Genomic DNA, 22790 nt, shown 5'->3' on the forward strand with positions numbered 1-22790 from the left:
CCTAATGTACATGCAATCAATTTAGGGATGGAAACAGATACGCTGGGATCGTGGTTAGCAGGGCCTTAGCCAGACTAAAGTCAATACATCAGTGAAACACTGTAAGCAGACCCTACTCTCCTACACCTTGTGCCTGTCCTTCACGTAAAACCTCTTCTTAAAACAGGTTGCACAGGGTTTAAAGAGGGCCTTCTCCTTGTCAGACATGTTGACACGAAGTCCAAGCAGGTCTTGTAGAAAAACTGGTGAAAACACTGTAGAAATTAGGTTGTAAGGAAAAAACTGAGCAGAGCTCAGTCGAGACTTCCTTGCACAATGTGCGGCAGAAAATCTGAGGGTCTGAGGTTCTCTCAAGAAGGTTCTAGAGGGTGAGGCTAATCTGATTGGTTGTTCATTTTATTTGGTCTCTTTTACAAAAAGAGGTGGAAGTGTTACAAAACTAGAATGGGCATAGGCCTAGTTTATTTTTTTGTAATTATATCTATTGCTATTTTATGTATACTGGGGAGTCCCATCTCGACGACGGGGAATGATTCAAGCATGGGAATCTATGAAAGTTCCAATACTAGGGTAAACAGGTGTTCTGCAGATCCAACACCACTATCCAGTCTCCAGAGTCAGGAGCGAACAAAACCTGGTACAGGGTCCATTCTGAATGTGTCCTTCGGGAGGAAGGAATTGAGAAGGTGCAAGCCTAAAAGAGGGCGAAGACCCCCATTCTTTGGCACCAGAAGGTAGCGAGATTAACAACCACAATCCACTTCTGGAGGAGGCACCTTATCAATAGCTCATTTGGCCTAATAGGCTTACGCTTCCTACCATGAGACAGACATAATGGCCCTCAATCAGTCCGGGGTCAATAGAAGGTGAGGTGGAATGGATATTAAGGGTAAATTGTATTCCTTCTGAACAATCTGCAGGACTCATTTGACTAGTGTAATGGACTACCAACCCAGCAAGAATTGTTGTATCCTGCCTCCAAATGGGTGGTTGTGCTGCACTAGGGGTACGCTGAAGAGGTTTGGAAGGTGGGTCGGTGGGGGAGTCGAGGGGACTGCAAAAGGCTGATTGGCTATTTAATCTGTGAAACTGCTAGGCACCTTGCGGAGGCTGAAGTGGCTGCAAGTATGGGGTACCTTTGCCGAAACTGAAAGGGATTTAGGGTTTATGCGGCTGGTGTGGCAGATAAGCCCAGGGAGCTTAGTGTGGTCCTGCAATTTTTAATCTGCTTGAGAACGGTATCTGCTTGTCCCCAAAGAGGGGAGTCCCATCATAGGACATGTCCATAACGGTGGATGGACATTGCCTGACAAACCAGTCAACTGCAGCCAGGCTTGGTAACACTAGTGCCAATGGCTCACCTGATGGAATCATTGATATCTAAGCCAAAACAAATTGTTAACTTTGCCACATCACAACTGTCTTGTATAGTTTGGGTCAGAACTGAGGTCTTCTAGGACACCTGGGAGGACTTGAACAACCAAATCCCAAAGAGTGTGGGAATTGCGGCTCAGCAGGCAACAGGCATTCATGGACCCGAGGGCCTCCACTCTTTTGAACTCCTTATTGGTTGAAGTAGTTGGAAAAGTATCAGTTTGTCCAAATGGGAGATGCTTGAACCACTAAGGTGGTTAATGAAGGTTCACAATCGAATGATTCACTCGGTGGGGCACCAGAGAAATATTTGGGCGAAGCCCCTACAAGAGTATCCATGAGTATCCAAGTGTACTAGGGGTTTAGCAGTGGTTTGCCCCGGTTGGAGAACCTCGGTCAGGACATTAATTTTGATCTCGAAGATGGGAACAGCTAGCAGTTGGGAACTTTGGCTGCTCTCCGCATGACCACTGAAAATGAAGCATATTCAGTAGCAGGACCTAGGGGTGCGAGAAGACCTCAGTCAGAAGGGGTGTCAAGGCCACTGGGATCCTGAGGTCATCATACCGATTTTACTCATGGCAGGTTTGACCAATTTCATCACCTGCCTCATATTAATTGTTCAAATCTGTGCCAAACAATAAATGCAGTGTATGGGATCTTCATTGTGGAGGTGGGCCGTCAAGTGGTGCAGGTTGTCTTTTGATGGATACAAAACAGAGCCTCGGTCGAGGTTGTTAACGGTTTCGAGTTTGAGAGCACAACAGACACCTCGCCCTCTGGCGTAGGCAGAGTCCCCGCTGGCATCAATGCTCCGGAAACCAGGGTGGCTCATGGAGGCGAAGTCAATCCAGGAGCAGAAGTAGGCTTAGGCTTGTGGAGGTTTCGGAGAGTCTGACTGGGAGCAAGGGTGAACCCGCCATGTGATTCCAGATGGAGGGCCTCCCAGGATCCTGGGGCTTAAAGTGGCACTAGACAGAATCGAAAGAGATCTGAAAAGTTCAACCATGACTTCGCGGAACTTCTGAATCTGCCTCGGTGTCACAGACAGCCCCAGAAATTCACGTTGTGCCCGGACAAGCTGCAGGATTGGCACCAAAGTCTACCAGCTTCAGAAGAGAGATCAAGTAGTAAGCCCACACCCTTGGAATCTTTCGACTTCTGGTTCGGGAATTAGATGGACCTTTAGAACTTTCTAGACGAGGAATGTTACTAGGTGATGTAGAGTTTCACCTAGCAGTCTTGTATGGCCTTCGGGTTCATGGACAAGGAGGCACTTATTAAGGCCTTACAGTCATGACTCTACACCAGGCACCACAGGCATACCTGATGAGATCAGACAGACATTTGTCAGCAACAGTCTTTAAAAGGTTTAAACCCTGTTTTGGGAGGTGGCATTTCCTTTGCATACTGTACATTTGTGAGGTAAAAGGTCTCAGAGGCAAGAGACCGCTTTGAATCCATTCCTGATGGAGCAGAAAGAAAAATAACAATGTCATCGCAAGAGAGCCGCGCATATATAGGCTCCTCATGTCATTTCTGGAACGGAACGGCATCATTGTGGAGCCGCATGGTGCCACCTACGGTCATGGAGGGGTACTGCTGAATAATTTTCAGTATACAGTCTGACGCTTGTGGAATATTCAAAAGATGAGGAATCGGTCATTAGGAGTCTATCAGACATAACGAAATTGAGAATACATTAAAAGGACCGATTCCTACACCTATATACGGACAAAGTGCTCTAGTCTTTTCCAACATAATCGCAAATAAATTGTGAATAAACAGCAAGACGGAACCAAGGTGAGAAGGAGATGGGGCAGAAATGCCTTAACAGTTAGCTAAGGGTGAAAAGGCTAGAAACAGCAAAAGAAACGTAAACACATAAGAGAACACAAATGCTTACCTTTAAATGCTCAGTGAGAGTTTTAGAATACTTCAATGCACTCTCTTTCTTCAGTTTAAACAGTCGTAGGTACAGAAGCGACTTACATCTCAGACTAACAAAGGAAAACAGAACTTTTATTAAAAGTGCCCAGGGTCTCTGCAACACAAGTACTTGACACAGATAATCGAAGGTCTCATTAAATATAAACAAAATGTGCATTGTTTTGACCATAAACAGTTTCACCAAAAATATTTTACTTTTCTTCATGTCATACAATAGGTTTGGTTATCATCTCCATAACATCATATTCCAACAATGGTATCCCACAATACGTTTTAAAATGTTATGTCTTTTTTGCCTGCCATAATCACAGGCTTCTTGAGTTAGATGCCAAAAGTTAGATCAACTGGAAGTGAGCATGATTCGAATGGGGAGTCCTGCCACACATAGTCCAACAGAAGTTTTCCTTTGACAATCAGCAACAGGGAAGGGAGAGGTTTGTTGTAGCTGTAGGAATATGCTATTAACAAAGTGACAGGGATGGCTACTTCTACTTCTCCACCCTCATCCAAGTGCTCAGACTCAGTTGGCACTAAGATGAGGAACCTGCAGGATGGCTGGATTAAGGGGGCTTGCACACAGACTACTCTATTTTGTCACCAAGCTAATGATGTCCTAAATGTAAACCTTCCATTGATCATTACATAGTGCAACACTCATACATGACACATATGTCCTGCTGAAGTTTTAGTATTTTTCCAAAGATTCACATGCTTAAATCTTGCCTGCAGTGGGAGCCTCTGATAATTATGAAAAATATATTTCCATAGAACCAAGCAAACAAAAAGTTCCCCAACTTCAGGAACTGAGGTTGAAAGGTCATTAACATCACTCCATCCACATGTCATTGCCTCTCAGACTTTAAGGCACAAGTGAGAGCAGCAAAAGATGACTCCAAAGAGGGAAGAGAGAGCCACATGTGAATTTTTGAAAGGTGCCAATGCTAGAAAGGAAAATGTTACTAAACTTTTAGGCAGGTGGGATGTAGTGCTAAAGATTTTGAATGCTGTGCACACTCATGCCATTTAGTGTTGGCACGGGTGTGTGCAAGTTGTCTTTCTCCAAAGAAGACGTTTTGTGTGACAAGGTACGGTGACTCCACCTATTGCTGGTAATGCACATGAGTGCCAGTTCCATTGTTAGACTGTTTTATCTGATCACAGGGTGAGGACAAAGATGGAACAGATTACACTGAAAGATGACCTTGCGAAAGAAAGATTAGAGATGAAAGTTAGAGAAAACGTCTGCAACACCAAAAGGCGACTGGGTAGGAGGGTGAGCGCCTGTGAATCTACAGCACTATATGCCACATACAGATGCTTACAAGGAAAGTAACATTTTCAGTTTGTGACGTGTATCTGTAGATACACATACTGTGCACAGATTATAAAGCAGTTCTCCCAAAAACCGGTGGCTAGCCTGAGAATGTTGCAGAGACTTGGAATAGTGTGCGTAAAAAAAAAGCCTGACCAACTTGAGCTTGTTGGCCTGCTAAGACCTCCACACATTGTTTTGTGAACTAGTGGGGAGTAGGCCAAGTAACTGCATTGCAATGTCTCCAGTCACAGTGCTCCGAGTACCTGTGGTACCATTTACCAGGGGCTGACCTGTGGCAAGAGATGCCAAGTGGGTTTAGGCTTCAATAAAGTTTTAGAGAAAGAACATAGGCCCTCGGTACCTGCTTAGCAAGAGTCCAGGGCACACTCAGTCAAAGTACATCAGCAATTCAGCAAAAGGTGTGGGCAACCATGAAGAAAGAGGGCAAAGGGGAATCCAATTTAGCACACAAGGTGCACCCACAGCAGCGGCCGGTTGCAGGGTGCTGTTTTGCTCAGAAAACCTTGTGGCGTGCTCATGAGCAGCAAACAACAACCGGGGGTCCCCTATCCCCTATTGAATAACACGGGGCCTCAGCACTCTGCATCCGTCTGCGCAAGTGCCACTGAGGGTGCTTTGAGAGGGCATCCTTGACCCGGGGGGAGGGACCCTTGTTCTAACCCCAGTAAACCAACTCCCAAACCAAAGTACTTACTGTTAAACCGATAACCTGGTTTTCTCCCATAGGATAGTATTGACTGCTTTCTTGTGAAAATTGTTTTAAGTATGGAGTTGGTTTGTATGAAACCCTAAGAAACTGCTAATGTACAAACACTTATTTACTTACCTTTTCTCTAGGACATGTCCCAGTGTGATATCTAGGCATATTACAAGGAGTAGAAAAAGTAACTTGAAAAGTAATCAGAAAAGTAACTGGGAAAGTAATCTGAAAAGTAATTCAAACTGTTTTATAAATAAATGACTTACCTATAAAACAATCCAACTGCATTCAAATTGTATTTCACTGCATATTTCTTGCGAAGTACTATTATACTTATTTATACCATTCCTGGTTTAGTTCTAGAAAATAAAATAGAACTAAATAATATTTTGTATACAAACAAATTGGTGTGAGTTCAGTCGAGTGTGTGACATAATTTCTTGCCGGAGTGTGTACAATAAATGCTTAACACTACCCTCTGCTAAAGCCTTACTGTTCGCCCACTCTACCACTAATATAGAATAAGGTATTTTCTACTTTTACCTTTGTCTACATTTGGGGTTCCACTGGACTATGTACACACTATACCTTACTTTGGTATAGTATATATAGAGCCAGCTTCCTATACCACTGACTTAGCAGCCCAAATAGATGTAGCCACCAGTGACAAAACCAGTTGCTCTCTGAGAATCTAGGAGCAATCTTTCATTATTAGGAGGTGCATTACTTGGCGGCATTTAGCAGCTTGTCGGATGACTTAATTGGTCTTAGACAGGCCTGAGTGTTGTTGGGGGCAGTGTATGTTTTGGTAAGCCTCTCAACCATAGCCAGCGCACAATTCTGGCCAAATATGATGCATTATCGGTATGGGTGTAATAACTTCTGGGCAGTTTAAATGCATAAGGGTCTAGAAGTGCTTTGAGACTCTAGACCACAGCATGAAAATTAGCAATATCATTTGAGGTGAGAGAAGGATATGCCGTGGTAGGGGCTATATAATCATTTCACTCAGATTGACTAGATGGACTGTCATTGACCTCACCTTCTTCACCAAACAAAGAATGTGTCAGTATGCACAAGAGGTGGAACTGTGAGTGGTGAGGGTTGTGGTACAAGCTGATGTGGCAATTGTGGATCAGGTACAGGCAGTTGGAGGACCTTAGTCAGCTTCATGGTTGGAGGAATCTGTTAGCTAGAGAGGAATCGCGTATAAAACCCTGTCATCACAGGGCGAAGATTATTATGGCTCACTGGAACAATAAGCCCTGTCACCTTAAAAGGAATGCTCTTGATAATATGTAGGGTAATGATTGTCATAGTGGGGGTGACATTTACCCCAATCTGCCTTCTATTCACCCTCTATTATGGGTTACTAGATTAATCAACCTTCTGATGCTTTGGATCATCATGGCCTTGATCATACATGGATTAGTCTTCTTCCATGTAATGACGTTTGCCATGGGTTGCATTGTTACAGCAAACAAGTGAAGAAAGAATGCTGACAATGCAAACATTCTCCCCAGTCATAATATCTGGGTTAAATCCATCGTTTTTTTACCCACTGCACCACCCCAGTTTGGACTCAGCCATATGCAAATCAGTCTTGACCCTGTGCCCCATGGAAACAGTCCAGACCAAACAGCCAAGCCAGGTCCGCCCTGCACCAGAAACAAGCATCCTGAGACCAGTTTCAGGGTATGTCACCCTTCTTCAGCCAGGCTAGCTTTAATCCAATGGCACAGTGAGCAAGGGACCCAGATCTGGGCATACCCATCCCACTTAGGGCGAAAAGTGTTACAGCAAACAAATGATGAATGGAATGCTGAAAAAAATGCAAACATTCTCCCCCAGTAGGACATTGTTCTAAATTCTGTCCATCAACTGTTGTTTTTGCATGGGTTGCATTGTGCCAGTAGTCTCGTCAAAAGGGTTTCATCCAAGACTCGCCATCTGCCTCAAAGATCTTTAGCAGTAGACTCCAGTGAACTACCCCAGTGATGTATCTGCCTCCAAAACTGATGGTACGGTCATAGACAGTGTGATGACAAAGCTACAGGCAGCCACAAAACAGCATAACTTAAATCCAAACAGGCATTCTAGCCTCAGACTGGAGAGTGCTTGGCTTTACTGTCATCTGCACTTCCAACTTTGACAACTGCAGCTGTCACTGTGCCTTTTGCAGTCCACATCAGTGTACTCTCTGGGTTGTTAACCAGCCGGGCTGTCTGTAGCTGTGACATCACACTATCTATGACTGTACCATCAATTTTGAAGGCAGATACATCGTTGGCCTATTACTCAAGGTCCATGAGGGAGGGAGTGTGGGGGAGGGGGATGGGAGGCAATCTCTGCCGTAACACTTACACCAAGGGACATCGTCCTCACTTGCACCTTTGCAGCTCCTTACACTCCTCCGACGATTTAGACAGGATCTCCCGTTGATCGTCCGAGCTACTCCACTGCACCCTGCAGGCACCCAAGAAAAACCGTGAGGACTCAGGATCTCCACATACCAGAAACCACCACTTCACCTATGACCCCCCCGCCCATAGCCCGAGTCGAAGTGGGCCAACAATGAGAGAAAGGTCTTGAGACCTTCCAGAGTCAAACCCAAGCTAGGGTTTGCCTGGACTGGACTCCCAGTCATCACCTGCAGCCTCTTTGTGCAGGCTCCTTCTACCGAGAGTGTCTTCTGTAGTGAAACCCCAATGCCTCAAACCACCACTGCACCAGAGTCCTACTACCAGAGGTGAAGTGGGTTAAAGGTGTCCCTATGTCCTTGAGCACCATGAACCTGAGCCCCCCCAGTTGGTTCAGCCAAACTGGCCTCTACGTGCAGCCTCATTGTCACAGGACCGTTTCCCATTGCAATAAACAGGGCACCCGACACGAAAAGCACCTCTGCACCCGGATGCCCCAAAGTCTCCTGGGGCGACCTGTTGATGCTGCCTTGGACCATGCCACCTACTGAACTTAACTCCAGAAGACTGGTCCTGTAAGTTGCTGCTAAGTCCCAATGTGCAATATATGTGTTTTCCCCATAGGATAACATAACCGCATTAGAGACAAGTATAAGCCTAAGACTGCTTAACACTAGCACAAAAAGAGCATCTTGGGATTGTTCAAGCATGCCCTGTCCACTAGTAAGGGATAGCTGTACTCTACACAATATACCTCTTTTTCGTATATTATATAAATGCCAGCTTCCTAAACACACAACTGTCAGATTTCTATGATGATCTTTCTCGGCAACTGGAGGTAAAGTCATTGACTAGGAAACAGCAAAAGCTTTGGTCAGGTAGGACCTCCGAAAACTGCCAGCACCCGCAGAGGTGAGGAACAGGTGAGGAGAAAGCATGCATGCCTCCACTGGGAAAGTGTGCATGAATGGTCACTGGCAGTTTGTGTAGGGGGGAGTAGTCACCAGGAGAGTTTTCAGGAGCGGTCATTGGCAACGTAGCAGGGCAAACACACTAGTCTGGGAATGCCCTGCAAGGTATCACTACATAAAGATGCATTCACTAAAGCAGTCTCTTGGTGAACTTCAGGCTCTAATCAGTGTGGAGTTAAAAGTGGGCTGACAACAGAGTAAACATATTACATGCATTTGCCACACAGAATTATTTCCTGTATATTCTGCTGTATCCTGCTAACTTATGCACCTGGTCTTGTGCTGGCTGACTCAGCAGCTAACACGCTGGGCCCTAGCTGTGCACGCCTGCTGCAAGCTGCGCATCAACCAACAGCAGCCTGTACTATTACTGTAGAGAAGCCATTGAGGAAGAGGTGTGGCGCCACGGCCAGCGCAACTGACTCAGGAATCTGGGGATCACGGTTTGATCCCCGGTGCCAGCGGCAGATTAGCCCAGCACCATGTGACTCTGGGCAATAGCTTGCTTAATCTTCCCGACCATTACGGGCGATTGTTCGCGCTTTCCAAATGTGGAATATTAATATTGATGCCCAAGAGGAACTTGTAAGCTTTAGAATAGCCTTTTGGGTCTCCGTGCACCACCATAAGCATGCCTCCTTTCTTGTCCATAATACCTATTGGCAACCGAGATCAATGAGAGAAGAGTTAATTTACTGTGGGCTACTTTAGGAGCTCTTTCTCTCTGTCACCAACACATCCCTGTGTCATTTGATGCCCTCCTGATGAGTCCAATTCACTGGGCCTAGAGGAAGTTACTTGCTAGTATCCATCATGAGCACAATAGTTTACCACTTGTATCCCAGAGCTACCAGTAAAGGGTTAACCAAGTTAATTCATGCAGTCTCTAGACAGAGGTAGCAACTCTGTACAGCCAAAACTTACTCTAGTGGGAAGGTAGTAGTTAGAAAAATCAAAGTATAACAAATTAAATGCCCAGTCAGTGCTAGAATGTTTAAAATGGTCCAAAAAAAGGGGTCTTTATCCAGGGAGGATAAAAGGGCAGTTACAATTATTATACACAAAAATCAGGAGGTGCTAGCATCTATTGAAACTCCGATACAACCTCAAACATTTATATTATTTAAGCACTACACTTTATTTAGCATTGAGATCGATGTAATCCTATGCCTAACTCAAAGATACTAGCCTGCACCTACACCATTCAAAGTCCTCATACGAGAACGTTTTAGGACCTAATAGTAGTTCAGGAGGGTCACTAGCCCATACCATTACCCAGGGAAGGTTTCATGTGCGTAGTAAAACTCATCCATACCACTTTTGCTGTGTTGTTGCCACTTGTCAAAATAGCGGGCTTGTGATGCTTGCTATGCAGCGTTCAAAAACACTACAGAAAATGCAAAACATAACTGGTCCGATTCAAACCTCGGGTCTGAAAAGCCTACAACACTGTCCAGTGACATGACATGACGCTGCTCCAAGACCTCAGAAACCTAATAATATTTGAATGAGGCAAACCCTATGGGTGACTTAAGATTCCCAACTTGACTATTAGTCTCCCTCAACAAGTACTTTGATCATTACCCTCATCTGGAAAAGAAGGAGATCCACAGAATTGTATGTCACAAAATACCCAGAATAAGAGTTCAACAGATTCATGGCTGTCAATATCCCTCTGGCCAAGATTCAAAAGCCTGCAGAGTTGCCCTGATGCTGTGACCAGTGGACAGGAAGAGAGCTAACCTGCTCACAAAGGAAGAAGTGTGAATAAGCCAAGTTCTGTTGACTGGCCTACTGACAGACTTGCACAAAGCCCAGCACACTGGAAGATCTGGTGGGGCTTCAAAGGACAGAATTTCCACTAGAACAAGAGAATCTCAAATCTGCAGTTCACTAAAAACAAAATCCAAATCACTTGCATATACTGCATCCGTGGCCTGCCTAATTTCCAATCACTATTAAGAGTGGAAAGCCTGTACCCCCTCCCCCCCATCCATCCTTTGTCAATAAGGTGCCTGCATCCTTTCCTCAGCCCCAGAAATACAATTAAATAGTGATGTGAGGCTGTGAGGTCTAACTAATGGCTTGTTCAGGATTGGTATTAAGCATTGTTCTAACCCTTGTGGTTATGGAAAAGTCCGAATTTGGAGTTGCAGTCAGGAATTAACTCAAAAAACACAAATCACACACGTCTAAGATGATCCTGGTTATGCATGGGGACTACAGGGGGTGCCCCAGGCAAATGAAAACCTTGTTGGCTCTAAATGATTCTAAAATACTGGCCGAATTGATGCATAAACAAATCTGGTTCTTTTAAAAACTATGGCAACCAGTTAGGTTCTTTATTGCTGTACTACAGTGGGCTTTTTGTACAGTGAGAATAACAGAGCAGTGAATTCACACCGGATTCACCTGTGGGGTCTGAAGCAGAGAGCACACCACTGCCTTAAATGAGTTGGGTCCTGCCTGCTTTGAAATGTGCTTTATTAGGTTTCTAGATTTCTGATAGTAGAACAAGTTACTTACTTTTGATGGATTCTCTATCCATCCTTTTTCACCTTGCGAAGATCCCCAGGAGCCAGCAGTGATGCGTAAACTCAATAAGCACTGCTTCTGCGGTCTGGTAGGTAGTGGTATTTGGCTAAGCACAAACTTCATCCCACTCAGGAAGTGAGAAACAAAGATGCATATAAACATCATCCATGTGCGCTGATGTCGGGTTATTTTGCCTGTCTGAGGACTCAGACACAAGCCAGAACAGAAATTGGAAGGACCAGTGTGCATATTAAACTTTTTAGATGGAAAAAGGAGACAATTCCACAGAACAGGAAAGTGGGAGGTTGGTGAGTAATCTGCAATAATATGGAGTATTCACCAGAAAGTGTGTTACTTAAGGTAAGTAACATTTTCTTAAGATGGCTACTTCTAACTGGCTTCCTCTCCCTTGTGAATAGATCGCAAAAGCAGTACCTCAAACATTGGTAGGTCTGTGAAATTACTCAGATCAAAAAGCCAAATATGACCCAATGGGCAAAATGCCTGATGGACCAGCTTGTAGAGGCAACTGCGCTTTGTGGAAGTGTCTACTGATGTCAGTCAAACCCACATTTTTCACATTATTTCAATGCATACAAAGTACAAATATTAAAACATCAATAGAATATCTAAGAGACTAATACCATATAAAAATAGACCCATACATTCATCTGTATCTAATAAAACAATCAATAAAAAAAAACAGTTATAAGGGCAGCCGTCTTCTACTAGCCACTGCCCAGAAGTAGCAAGCAAGAGTATAACACATATAGGGATCTGAAAGCTGATACAGTGCAGTTCAGGCTACTTAACAGTATGCATCTTTTGTTGGCATGTAGAGCTTTAGAACCGCATACTTTTTGCATAGATCGCCATCTGGTGCAGGGCTCGGATGTTTGCACTTTGTTATTGTAGAAGTGTTTGTAGTCACGAGATTGGTGACTCCTACTTTGATTAGTAGTGCGCATGGGCATCAACGCCATCTCCGGATTGTATTCGCCATAAAGGGTGATGATGGAGTTAGTTAGAACTAGAAAAGATGTCCATGTGTAATGTATCTAAGTAAGATAGTACTGCAACACATATACTATGCAGATCTACAGCTCAACATGCCAAGAACAGATGCATACTGGTAAGTAACATTTTCCGTTCGAGGCATATGAGCTGTAGATCGCATACTTTTGCATAGACTGTACAGAAGTTACCCCGTTAGCGGTGGCTACCTGTATATGTTGCAGTAGTTTGAAAAAGTGTTCTTAGCACAGCCTGGCCCTCACTAGCTTGTTGTTTTGCCTACACATCTACATAGTAGTTTTTTGTGAAAGTGTGCGGTGTAGACCATGTTGCGGCTTTGCAAATGTCATCCATGGGGATATTTCCTAAGAATGCCATTGATGCCCCTAGCTTGTGCGGGGAATGGATAATGTTGGCTTTGCTTTTTGGTAGTATATTTGAATGTATTTAACGATCCACCTGGCAATTCCAGCTTTTGATATAGGATTGCCCTTATGTGGTGGTGAGAAAGCTAAGAAAAGTGGTTTAGTTTTCCTGAAACTTTTTGTCCTTTTAAAGTAGTAAAGAATAGTTCTTTTGACGTCAAGCGTATGAAGAGCCAGGTCAGCTACTGAGTCTGGTTGAGGAAAAAATACTGGGAGTTCAACAGACTGGTTAAAGTGGAAAGCCAAAACTACTTTAGGTAAGAATTTAGGGTTTGTCCTAAGAACCACTTTGTTGTGATGTATTTTCAAAAATGGTTCTTGTATGGTTAATGCCTGGAGTTCAGTTACTCTTCTGAGAGATGCAATGGTGACAAGGAAAGCTCCTTTCCATGTGAGGAACTGTAACTCACATTTATGTAAAGGGTCAAATGGGGGACCCAAGAGCCTAGTAAGGACAATGTTTAGATTCCATACTGGAGAGGGTGAAATTCTGGGAGGAATTATTCTTTTAAGGCCTTCCATGTAAGCTTTGATGGGAGGTACCCTAAACAATGACAAGTGTTGTCTGTTTTGTAAGTAAGCTGCTATAGCAGCAAGATGTAATCGTATGGATGTGTATGCCAGATTACATCTTTGTAGATGCAGGAGATAACAGATAATATTTTGAGTTGAAGCATCTAGTGGATTGATTATGTTGTTATTGCAGTAAATAACAAAACGTTTCCATTTAGCTGCCACGCATGCCCTAGTATTAGGACTTCTAGCTTCTTGAATGACGTTCATACAGTCTGGTGGGAGATTGAGGTAACCAAACTAAGTCTTCAGGTGCCAGATCACTAGGTTCAGTTGAGCTGGTTCTGGATGTCTCATCTCTCCATGGTTCTGTTTGAAAAGCTTTGGGGAAAGGTGCAGCTTTTGGTGTGGAACTACTGAGAGTTCCAACAGTGTTGTGAACCATGGTTGTCGGGCCCATGTTGGAGCAACAAGGACCATTGTGAGAGACTGTTTGAGCTTGTGCACCAGTAACGGAAGGAGCGGGAGAGGCGGAAAAGGCTAGGCAAATCTGCCTGACCAGTTCATCCATATTGCATTGCTTTTGGGCAATGAGTCTGGATACCTGGAGGCGAAGTTTGGGCATTTTGTGTTTAAATGTGTGGCAAACAGATCTATATCTGGGTGGCCCCACATTTGACAAAACGGATGAAGAACTTGCGGATGAAGTTCCCATTTGTGAATCCGCTGTTGTTGACGACTGAGCAGACCCGCAATTTGATTGTGTATCCCAGGTAGTTGCTCTGATAAGAGGTAAATATTTTGAGGAATGGCGTGAAAGCTGCAGTGTGTCCCCCCCCTGTTTTTGTATATAGGACACTGCTGTCATGTTTTCCGTCCGGACGAGGACAGTTTTACCTACGAGATGTTTCTGAAATGACTTTAGGGTGAGAAATATGGCCAGTAACTCCAGGTGATTGATGTGGAGGAGTTTTTGTTGAGGGGTCCACATACCTTGAATGGTGTGGTTTAAGAGATTAGCTCCCCAGCCGGTGAGCGATGCATCCGCTGTTAGCACTATTTGTGGAACTGGGTCTAAGAGCGGCCGCCCTTTGGAAAGATTGTGTGCTCCACCATTGCAGAGAGCAATATGTGCGGCTTTCCACCAACACCAGATCTGAGCTTGGTTCCACTGTTGTGCTAGACATTCTTGTAACAGACGAATCTGGAGTCTTGCGTGAGGGACAATTAGGATGCAAGAGGCCAACATCCCTATTAGCTGCACGAACACTCGAGCTGGTAGAGAGTGTTGCGGTTGAAATTTTGCTATGAGGGCTTGTATACTGGCTATCCTGGCTGGATTGGGGTATGCAGGGGCTTTGGAAGTATCTATTGTTGCACCTAGATACTGTTGGGTGTGGGATGGTTGGAGATCTATCTTGGTGAGCTTTATTGTGAATCCTAAGATGTGCAGCAGCTGTATTGTGTTGTGTGTTTATTGTACACAATTGCTGCGTGACTTGGCTTTTATGAGCCAGTCGTCTAGGTAAGGAAACACATGAATGTGCTGACTTCTTAAGTGGGCTGCTACCACTGCACGACATTTTGTGAAGACTCTGGGTGCGGTTGTGACCCCGAATGGAAGGACTTTGAACTGGTAATGTTGTCCGCCCACTACGAACCATAGGTATCTCCTGTGAGCAGGGTGAATAGGAATGTGGAAGTAGGCATCCTTGAGGTCTAGAGTGGCAAGGAAATCGCCTTGTTGGAGCAGTGGGAGGACCTGTTGTAGCGTGACCATGTGGAAGTGGTCGGATTGTATGTACAGGTTTAACGGTCTGAGGTCTAATATTGGCCGGAGAGTGCCGTCCTTTTTGGGAATGAGGAAATAAAGGGAGTAAACTCCTGTACCTTGCTGGTGTATGGGGAACCGGTTCTATTGCATGTTTTTGCAAGAGAGAGAACCTCCTGCTTGAGAAGCGTTAGATGCTCTGTGGACATTGGGTGTTGTTTGGGAGGTATGGGGGGGTAGAAGTTCCAGGCAGTAACCATACAGGAATTCCAGACAGGTAGGATATGCGATAGTCGTCCCTCGACCGGAGTGGAGTGGTCTGGGGGGAGTGGAGGTAAGTCACTGTTTTGTGGTGGGGGAGTTGCGGGTGTTAGAACCACGTCCTCTGCCCCTATTGCCTCTGTAAGTCCCTCTAAAATGTCCTCTGCTAGGGTAAGTTTGAGTGGGGCTTTTGTATGTAGAAGAGGTGTTTTCTGTGCCAGTTGTTTTGGAGGCGCCCCTATAAGAGGAGCGACAAAAGGAACCTCTACTAGTTGTTGCTTGTAGAGCCCTCATGGATTTGGCTGTTGCTGTGTCCTTTTTTATCTTTTCTAAACATGTGTCCACAGTAGGGTCAAACAAGTGTTCCTGATCCAAGGGTTGATTGAGGATGGTAGACTGCACCTCTTCTTTGAAACCAGATATGCGTAGCCACGCATGTCTGCACAGTAATACACTTGTATTAATTGTGCGAGATGCTGTATCTGCTGCATCCAGGGCACATTAAATTGAGGTATTTGTCATAATTTTCTCTCTTGTATAAGATCACTTGCCTTGGTCTTATATTGGTCTGGAAGATGCTGCATGAGCTTTTCAAGCTCATTGTAGTGAGCCCTGTCATACCTCGCTAGTAAGGCTTGCGAGTTGGCGATACGCCAGAAGTTTGCCGCCTGGGACGCAACTCTTTTACCTGATGCGTCTAGTAGTTTAAACTCTTTGTCTGGCGGAGATGCATCACCTGTGGTTTAGGAATTTGCCCGTTTACAGGCATTTGCCACTACCAATGAGTCCAGAGGAAGTCGACCTTTAATGTAAACTGGATCACTTGGAGATGGTTTGTATTTATTCTCAATTCTAGGATTGAGTACCCTAGCTCTGACAGGGTCATTAAAAACATCAGGGGCATGTTTAATCATCCCTTTGAGCATAGGGAGAGTGATTGTTGTTTGTTGAGGCTGTGAGAATGTCTCTAATAAAAAATCCTCTTCCAGGGGGTCTGAATGGAGTTGAACCCCATGGTATTGTGCAGCCCCATTTATTAGTTGCGCAAACCCTATGTGGTCATCTGGAGGGGATGGTCTGGAGGGGTAAAAACCTGGCTCTGGTACATATGGGATATTATAATCTTCCCAAGAGTCATGAGGTGGAATACTGTGGGTGTCATCTTCAGTATCTGGATCATGATATGGTTGGTGTATTTCTTCATCCCCCACCCCTAAATCCTCATCCTCATCATTTTGGTTTGCAGGTGATAGAGGAGGTATTGGAGTGTGCTGGATAAAGTAGAATGGCTGGAAGCTGTGGTGGTGGTAAAAAGGGCCTTATAGGTGAGGTGGAGGAGTCTTCTTTCTTTAAGGGTATCTCAGGTGTTTCGGAGGTGTCCAATTTCCTCTTTTTCGGTGGTATAGAGATGACTTGTTCAATAATGGGGTCAATATGGATTGTCTTTTTCTTAGGATCCGGATGGAAAAGTTCCTCGGATGCACAGTCTGTTTTTCGGCGCAGAGGACTTGGGCTCAGACTGTTATTTTGGCCTAGCTTCCTTAGCTTTAGGAGGAGTTATGTTCTTATGCTTAGGTGGTGTTTTCAACTCCGAAGATTTCAGCAGTTTTTTCGGATCGAAAGTTTTGGATGGAATTTTCTTCGGTGCTAAAGATTCTGGTATTTTGGGTTTTGGTGCCGAAGAGTCTGGCGGTACCTTGGGCTTATGTTTTGGTGCTGAAGATGGTTTTTCGGCACCGTGATGTGACTGGCTCGATCCCGAGCTGCCTGAAGGAGCCGGGCCCACAGGAGGAGCTTCTGAAGCAGTATCACGTGTGAACCCAGACCCGAAGGTGAAGGTGTTACCAAAGCCTTATGTTTTTTCGGGGCCGGGCTGTCAACGTCAGTACTCACAGTTCGTTAACCTGGCGTAATCGTGTGGTCTTCTGAGTCCGATTCGTCGGCTTCGGAGACGCTGGCTTGTTCATCTCCTGTCTCCGGATCGTAGGGGCCTGCCACGAAGATGTTGTCCAGCTCCGAGACGGTTGATCTAGACATTTTGTGACGTCGAGCCCTGTGATCACAGTCTTCTTGGACCTGAAAGAATCACAGGCCTGGCAGTGTCGACTCTCGTGTTCTGGAGAGAGACAAAGGTTGCAGACCTCGTGGAGATCGGTGTGTGGGAATTTAGCCCCACACTTGCTTTTTTTTTTAAATGGAGTACTTTCCATATTATTATTTTTTGTCGAGTTTTATATAGCGCGAACTTGACTCGAAGGTATCAGAGAGCTTTACATAGCACCAGTTGTGTTACATGAGGACACATTCATTTTTGTTAGGCACGGGGGGATTAAGTGATTTGCCCAGAATCACAAAATGTTGAGCGTCGTTGCCAAGACTCGAACCCAGTACTCTCTCCATGAATATTGTGCTCCACTTAAGGCGGAATGCATCTCCAAGAGTGAGTCAACTTCTAAACTAAAACTCAAATGTGTTGACACTACACGTTCTCAGCACTGGAGGAGAGATCAAGCCAGGATTCTCCCCATGGTTAAAAGGCACGCCACCTCCAGACTTTTTGAATGAAGGGATGCTCAGAAACTAAGTCAATCTAGAATGAAGCAATCGAGATTGACAGTATTAACGAAGTTCAGTTTGAAGGCCAGTCCAGTGTGAGGGATGGCTCTGTGAAATGCACATTGCTTCAAACTAACACGTCAAGCCAAACGGAGCCAGTATAACAACGGAAGCGCTTATGGAAATTAAGGACTTGTTTTGTAGGAAAGTTGTGCATGATCTATGGTTTGTGAATTAGCTGAATGACTCCAAGGTATGTATTATTTGCATGGTCCAAGTCGATAGTGTTTTGTACTCTCTGGAAGTAATCGGAATGAGGAAATATTTTGCGAAGTCATCTGATAACAGAAAAGGAATATTTAGTACGTTGTCTATATCCTGGACCAAAGCAAAACCTGTAAGATATCCTAACAATGAAGGAACCTGTAAAGAATTATGAATCTGCTAAAAAGTCTGAGTAACAGAACAAGGGTGTAAAGTCTCATACAATAAACAAGCACTGGCATGGCCAATAGGTGTTGCCATTGGGACCTTGTAAGTGTTTAGCCATGCAACTGTTAATGTTGTTGCACCAAGGATATTGTGCTGCATAACTAAATACTTATAAGGTCCCAAAGGCGAGACCTATTGGCTATGCGCCAATGCTGGTTATAAACCTGCACACTTCTTGGTGCTTGTTGTTTCAAATCATCTGTGGGAAACTCAACTGAAAGGTCACCCGGTTTTGGTGCTCACAGGAGTCATCAAAGCTCGAAATGTCCTGGTCTGCTTGGCCTGGAGGGTAGCAACCTTCAAACGATCTTTTGCAAGAAGCAGAACAAAAAAAAGCATTGGCAAAGCCAATACGTCACACCTTTGTGAGACAGTCTTTTGGCTTTGCCAATTTCTGTTGCTAATTCTTAACAGCAACATGAACAAAAAAGGTAATTGGCAAGCCAATAGGTCTGGATTTAATGTGATCATGTAAAGAAAACAGAATTGTTCATGTTTGTGACTGCATGCATTGCAAAATTAAAGCTAATCGAAATTAGCATGCACACACAGAAACAAGCAGCACATAGCAAGACCTATAAGTTAAGACCTACAGATATACATGCACACAAAGACAACACAAAAATGGACAAGCCCAACAGAAGCACATTCACACTATAAAGATTTTGCAACTGCAGTTGGTGGTAAAACAATTAAGACGTTGGGAGAAAAGAAGTAGAGAGAAAGAGTGGAGAAGGGGATCTATTAGAGTTATAGACGAAGAAAGCACATGAAATATGGGAAAGAAACAAAAAGAAGAAAGACTAAAGGGTGGAAAAATAAGAGGGGAAGAAGAGATAAAGGAAAGAGTGAAAAATACCACTTTATTTAGACATAGTAAAGAGTGAACTAAAATATATGCATTTGCTTCCAGATGATGAAGACCGCCTTAGCTGAGCAAGCATTGATAAAGCCAAGATGAACACAAAGGCAGAGGGGAGCTCCATCGCCCCAATCCAACTTGAAAGTTGAAGGGCCTGCCTCTATAGCATTAAGCTGCCTTAAATGTAGTTGCAAAAAAACAAACAAAAAAAAACAGAGCAGGAGCTTGGAGGAAAAAGGTAGTATACCAAAGTTGACATAAGTTTACCAGTTTGCCTTCCTATTTGTAATCAGTGCCTCAGCAGATTACCCATTATAATGGGTGGGCAGAGGTTGGGCAGGAAAGAAAGTAATTTTGTTGGTGCGGTGTCCGTCTATTCCACGAGGATTGATAATTGGCAAGCACAGTACATTGGATTAATATATTGCTGTATGCCACTAGCGAGGTGTTGAAGCAGACCGATAGTTAGAATCGATGTGGAGTGGGCAAAGTGCTCGGCAAAGACGGGAAGTTCCTAAAAAGAAACCAAAGAAAGGGAAATGTGTTGAGAGGGCTGAACAGTTAAGAAAACAGTGGATTGTTCCACTTTCTTTGACACTCAAAATATCTGTGCAGGCAAAAGCGGAAAGTGCCCGATACTAAATTTGAAGTTGTTTTTAATTAGGTGTTATGTTTCAGAATTCAATAACGGGGGTGCACTATGCATTCGAGAGCTTAATAAAAGTCTGGACTGTTTTATACAGGCACGTAGACATCTTTGAAGCAGGGGCATGTCAATGTGCAAGCAGATGGGCTAGGAGAAGGCAGGGCACTGGCTGCTTCCTAAGGCTGCTGCAAGCAGTGCTTTAGATGAGCGGTAATGTCAAGGTACGGAGTACCTGAACTTCTTTAATTTGAGAGGCTGTAAATACCTGTAATTCTAAGCAAAGGTACAATACTTGTAATTGGAGGGTACTCTGGTATAGGGTACCTGCACTTTTATATTTCCATTTCAAGCACTGATTGCCACATCTTAGAATAAACAGAACGTTTTTGAACTTCGTTCCAGTTTCCATCAATGTGAAAACGGGGAGAAAAGAATGTAACTACTGTAGCCTGGAAGGAGCATTGAAAATAAATCTCCGGGTCTTAAAAGCACATAAAAATGTACAAAAATGCCTCCACTGTGAGAGCGTCCTGCAGAATATTGCACTTTACTGACAGTACACGGACTGGCCGGATTGGAACCAAGGACCAGCCAGCCAGTATGCTGAAGACAGTTAAAGAATGCCTGGGAGGCAAACCGGATTTACTACGACATACTGCCTGCAACTTAAATAATTATGTTAACAGTAGGAACAGCGTTTCATATTGCACATTCACATTGCAAGAACAGTAACCAGTCCAGTGGCATTCAATGTATTTACACTGGAAAGTTGAACGGCTGAGCCTGCCCTGATTCCTCGCTGCCGCAAGGCGACCTCTCCAAAAGCTATCTATATATTCATATTAAATGCTCAATTGCAAAGAGAACTGTTTCATTCCTGTGACAAATCACAACAGTTCTCAAACAGAGACCTATTTTAATCTTCATCTGTTTCCAAAGCTCCTTCCGACATAAAGACCCCCTCATTCAGATAAAGGAGGCCCCTGATATTCACGCACAGGTCTCATGATCCCCATTATCCACAGTCCTATCCAGGGAAAGCAATTTCGGTGCTACTCTGGAAAAAGCAACAATTTTGTGTGTCTGTCTGTCTCATCCAAAGAACTCTGTGGTGCCTGCCTGTGATTGTAAAAAAATCCACTCATCCGGAATAGTATTCTCCTGGTGCTACAGCTACACCAGAAGTTATGGCCCAGTCACTCACTGACTTGTGCTGCAGGGGTTTCATGTTCATAACAGCCACACATTTGGTCAAAAAAATAATTAAATTAGAATGGTTGCACTGATGTTAAGTGCAAAAGATCTTTGCAGCAGCCACAGGGGACTTAAAATGAAATTAAATGCCTGGTGCTGAAGAAAGGACAACAAGTTTGCGACAATGGAGAGGTATTTTTTCCACCTAATTCAACATTCAACCATTCGACTATGGTGGGAGCAGCAGGCACAGACAGGTGGAAGAAATAGTACCTCATTTAAATCTAGAGCAGTGGACGGGCATGGATTAACTTGAATCCATCCGTGTTTGGTCCGTGCTCCACACGAAGGTTCGGAAGCATTGATTGGCGTGCAGTGATAATTAGGGAGGCAGCAAAGAAGAGGGACACTGAAGCCAACAAATGGTGAGCAATGGGGGGGGGGGGTTTCAAGCCCTTCTTTTTATGTTTTGCCTATTATCATTCGCTTGCGAATGTAATAGGCGAAAATTCAAGTGCTCAATCGACTCGTCAAACCACTGCTGTTTTCTCACAGTGCATGTGAGTCACGTGACCACAAAAGCGGGTCACGTGACCACACAACTACGAGCATCTCCCTAACCCGCCTGCCACACTTCTCCACCCCTCGCTCGCATTCCCGCCCCCCCACCAGGCTCTCCCGCCCCCATCCATGGATGTCGAACATCTCCGACTACTGACTGACTACTGACATTTTCCAGATCTTTGGGATATTTATCCTCTATTCCCATCTTAGCATGTAGAACCATACCCAGAGTTGTGCTACAGACTGTAAACACACATGCTGTCCTGACGATGCAAGCGGCACAGAGAAATGTAAAACGCTAAAAAGAAATTCAAATAGGAAAATCAGCTGGCCGTTTGCTACCCTTTAGCTTTAAAACATAACTTGCTTTTTGGCCCTCTGTGCCAGCTCATAACTTGCTAATGCATTCATTCTCTAATTGCTATCGCTGAGTTACATCTCCCAGACAACACTCTGTGCCTCTTGGAACAAAAATATTGCTTTTGTTCGTGTTCGCGGCTGGATTGCATAACAGCGCTTGGGCGCCGGGCCAACCCCTCCGAACGGATCCATACTACTCTGCAACAGGAAAAACAACAACTTGTTCGTAGCTATGGCTGCTCAATCAGGGACACGAGTGCGCTGGAACAGAATTTGTTTATCCTGTTTCCTTTTCACACAGAATTTGTTATGGAACCCATCACAAAAAGGCTACCCCGAGTTGTGCTGAGGAAGTGTTCTTCACTCGGCTTTCCATGGTTTGTCACGTTCATGCGCAGGGGGAGCCAAGAATGAGTGCAACGAGAAGTCACAGTCACACACCGGAAACTCCCAGACCTGGCTGGATCCGAACCAGATTAGGAACCACTAGTGTCCGGGCACCGATGCAGGCGGCACCTGTGCATATTGGGAAGCGGATCGGTCACTGTAGAACGCTGTGCCCGAGTTTCCTGCCGAATCCCATGCTCATTAGGCATTACTAGAAAAGTGCGAGGGCACGTTCTTTGCGGGCACGCGCGAAGCACCAGGCCCGGTCATTAGCACAGGAGTGTCAGAAGCTTTGGCGGGAAGAGGAGCCTGGTGGCAGCGCGAGCAGATGCCGTGCCCCGAGGCGGCTCATTCCAGACAACTAGACTGTGACAAGTTATACCAAACATGGTGCGTGCCTGCCTGCGAGAAACAAGCACTGGTGTTGCCAATAGGTTTCGCATTTGGAAAGTTGGAGCT

General features: G+C 44.6%; 1 protein-coding gene across 1 annotated transcript in view; it reads right to left on the minus strand.

Annotated features, from left to right (window-relative positions):
• The window catches only part of AFF4 (ALF transcription elongation factor 4), a 798699-nt gene that overhangs the window by 117894 nt on the left and 658015 nt on the right, over positions 1 to 22790 (minus strand). Inside the window, exon 20 of the mRNA XM_086931629.1 lies at positions 3281 to 3374. Within this exon, the coding sequence (XP_086787755.1) occupies positions 3281 to 3374 (94 nt within the window). The remainder of the gene's footprint in view (positions 1 to 3280; positions 3375 to 22790) is intronic.

This window comes from Lissotriton vulgaris, chromosome 7, assembly GCF_964263255.1.
Source record: "Lissotriton vulgaris chromosome 7, aLisVul1.2, whole genome shotgun sequence".
Taxonomy (NCBI): domain Eukaryota; kingdom Metazoa; phylum Chordata; class Amphibia; order Caudata; family Salamandridae; genus Lissotriton; species Lissotriton vulgaris.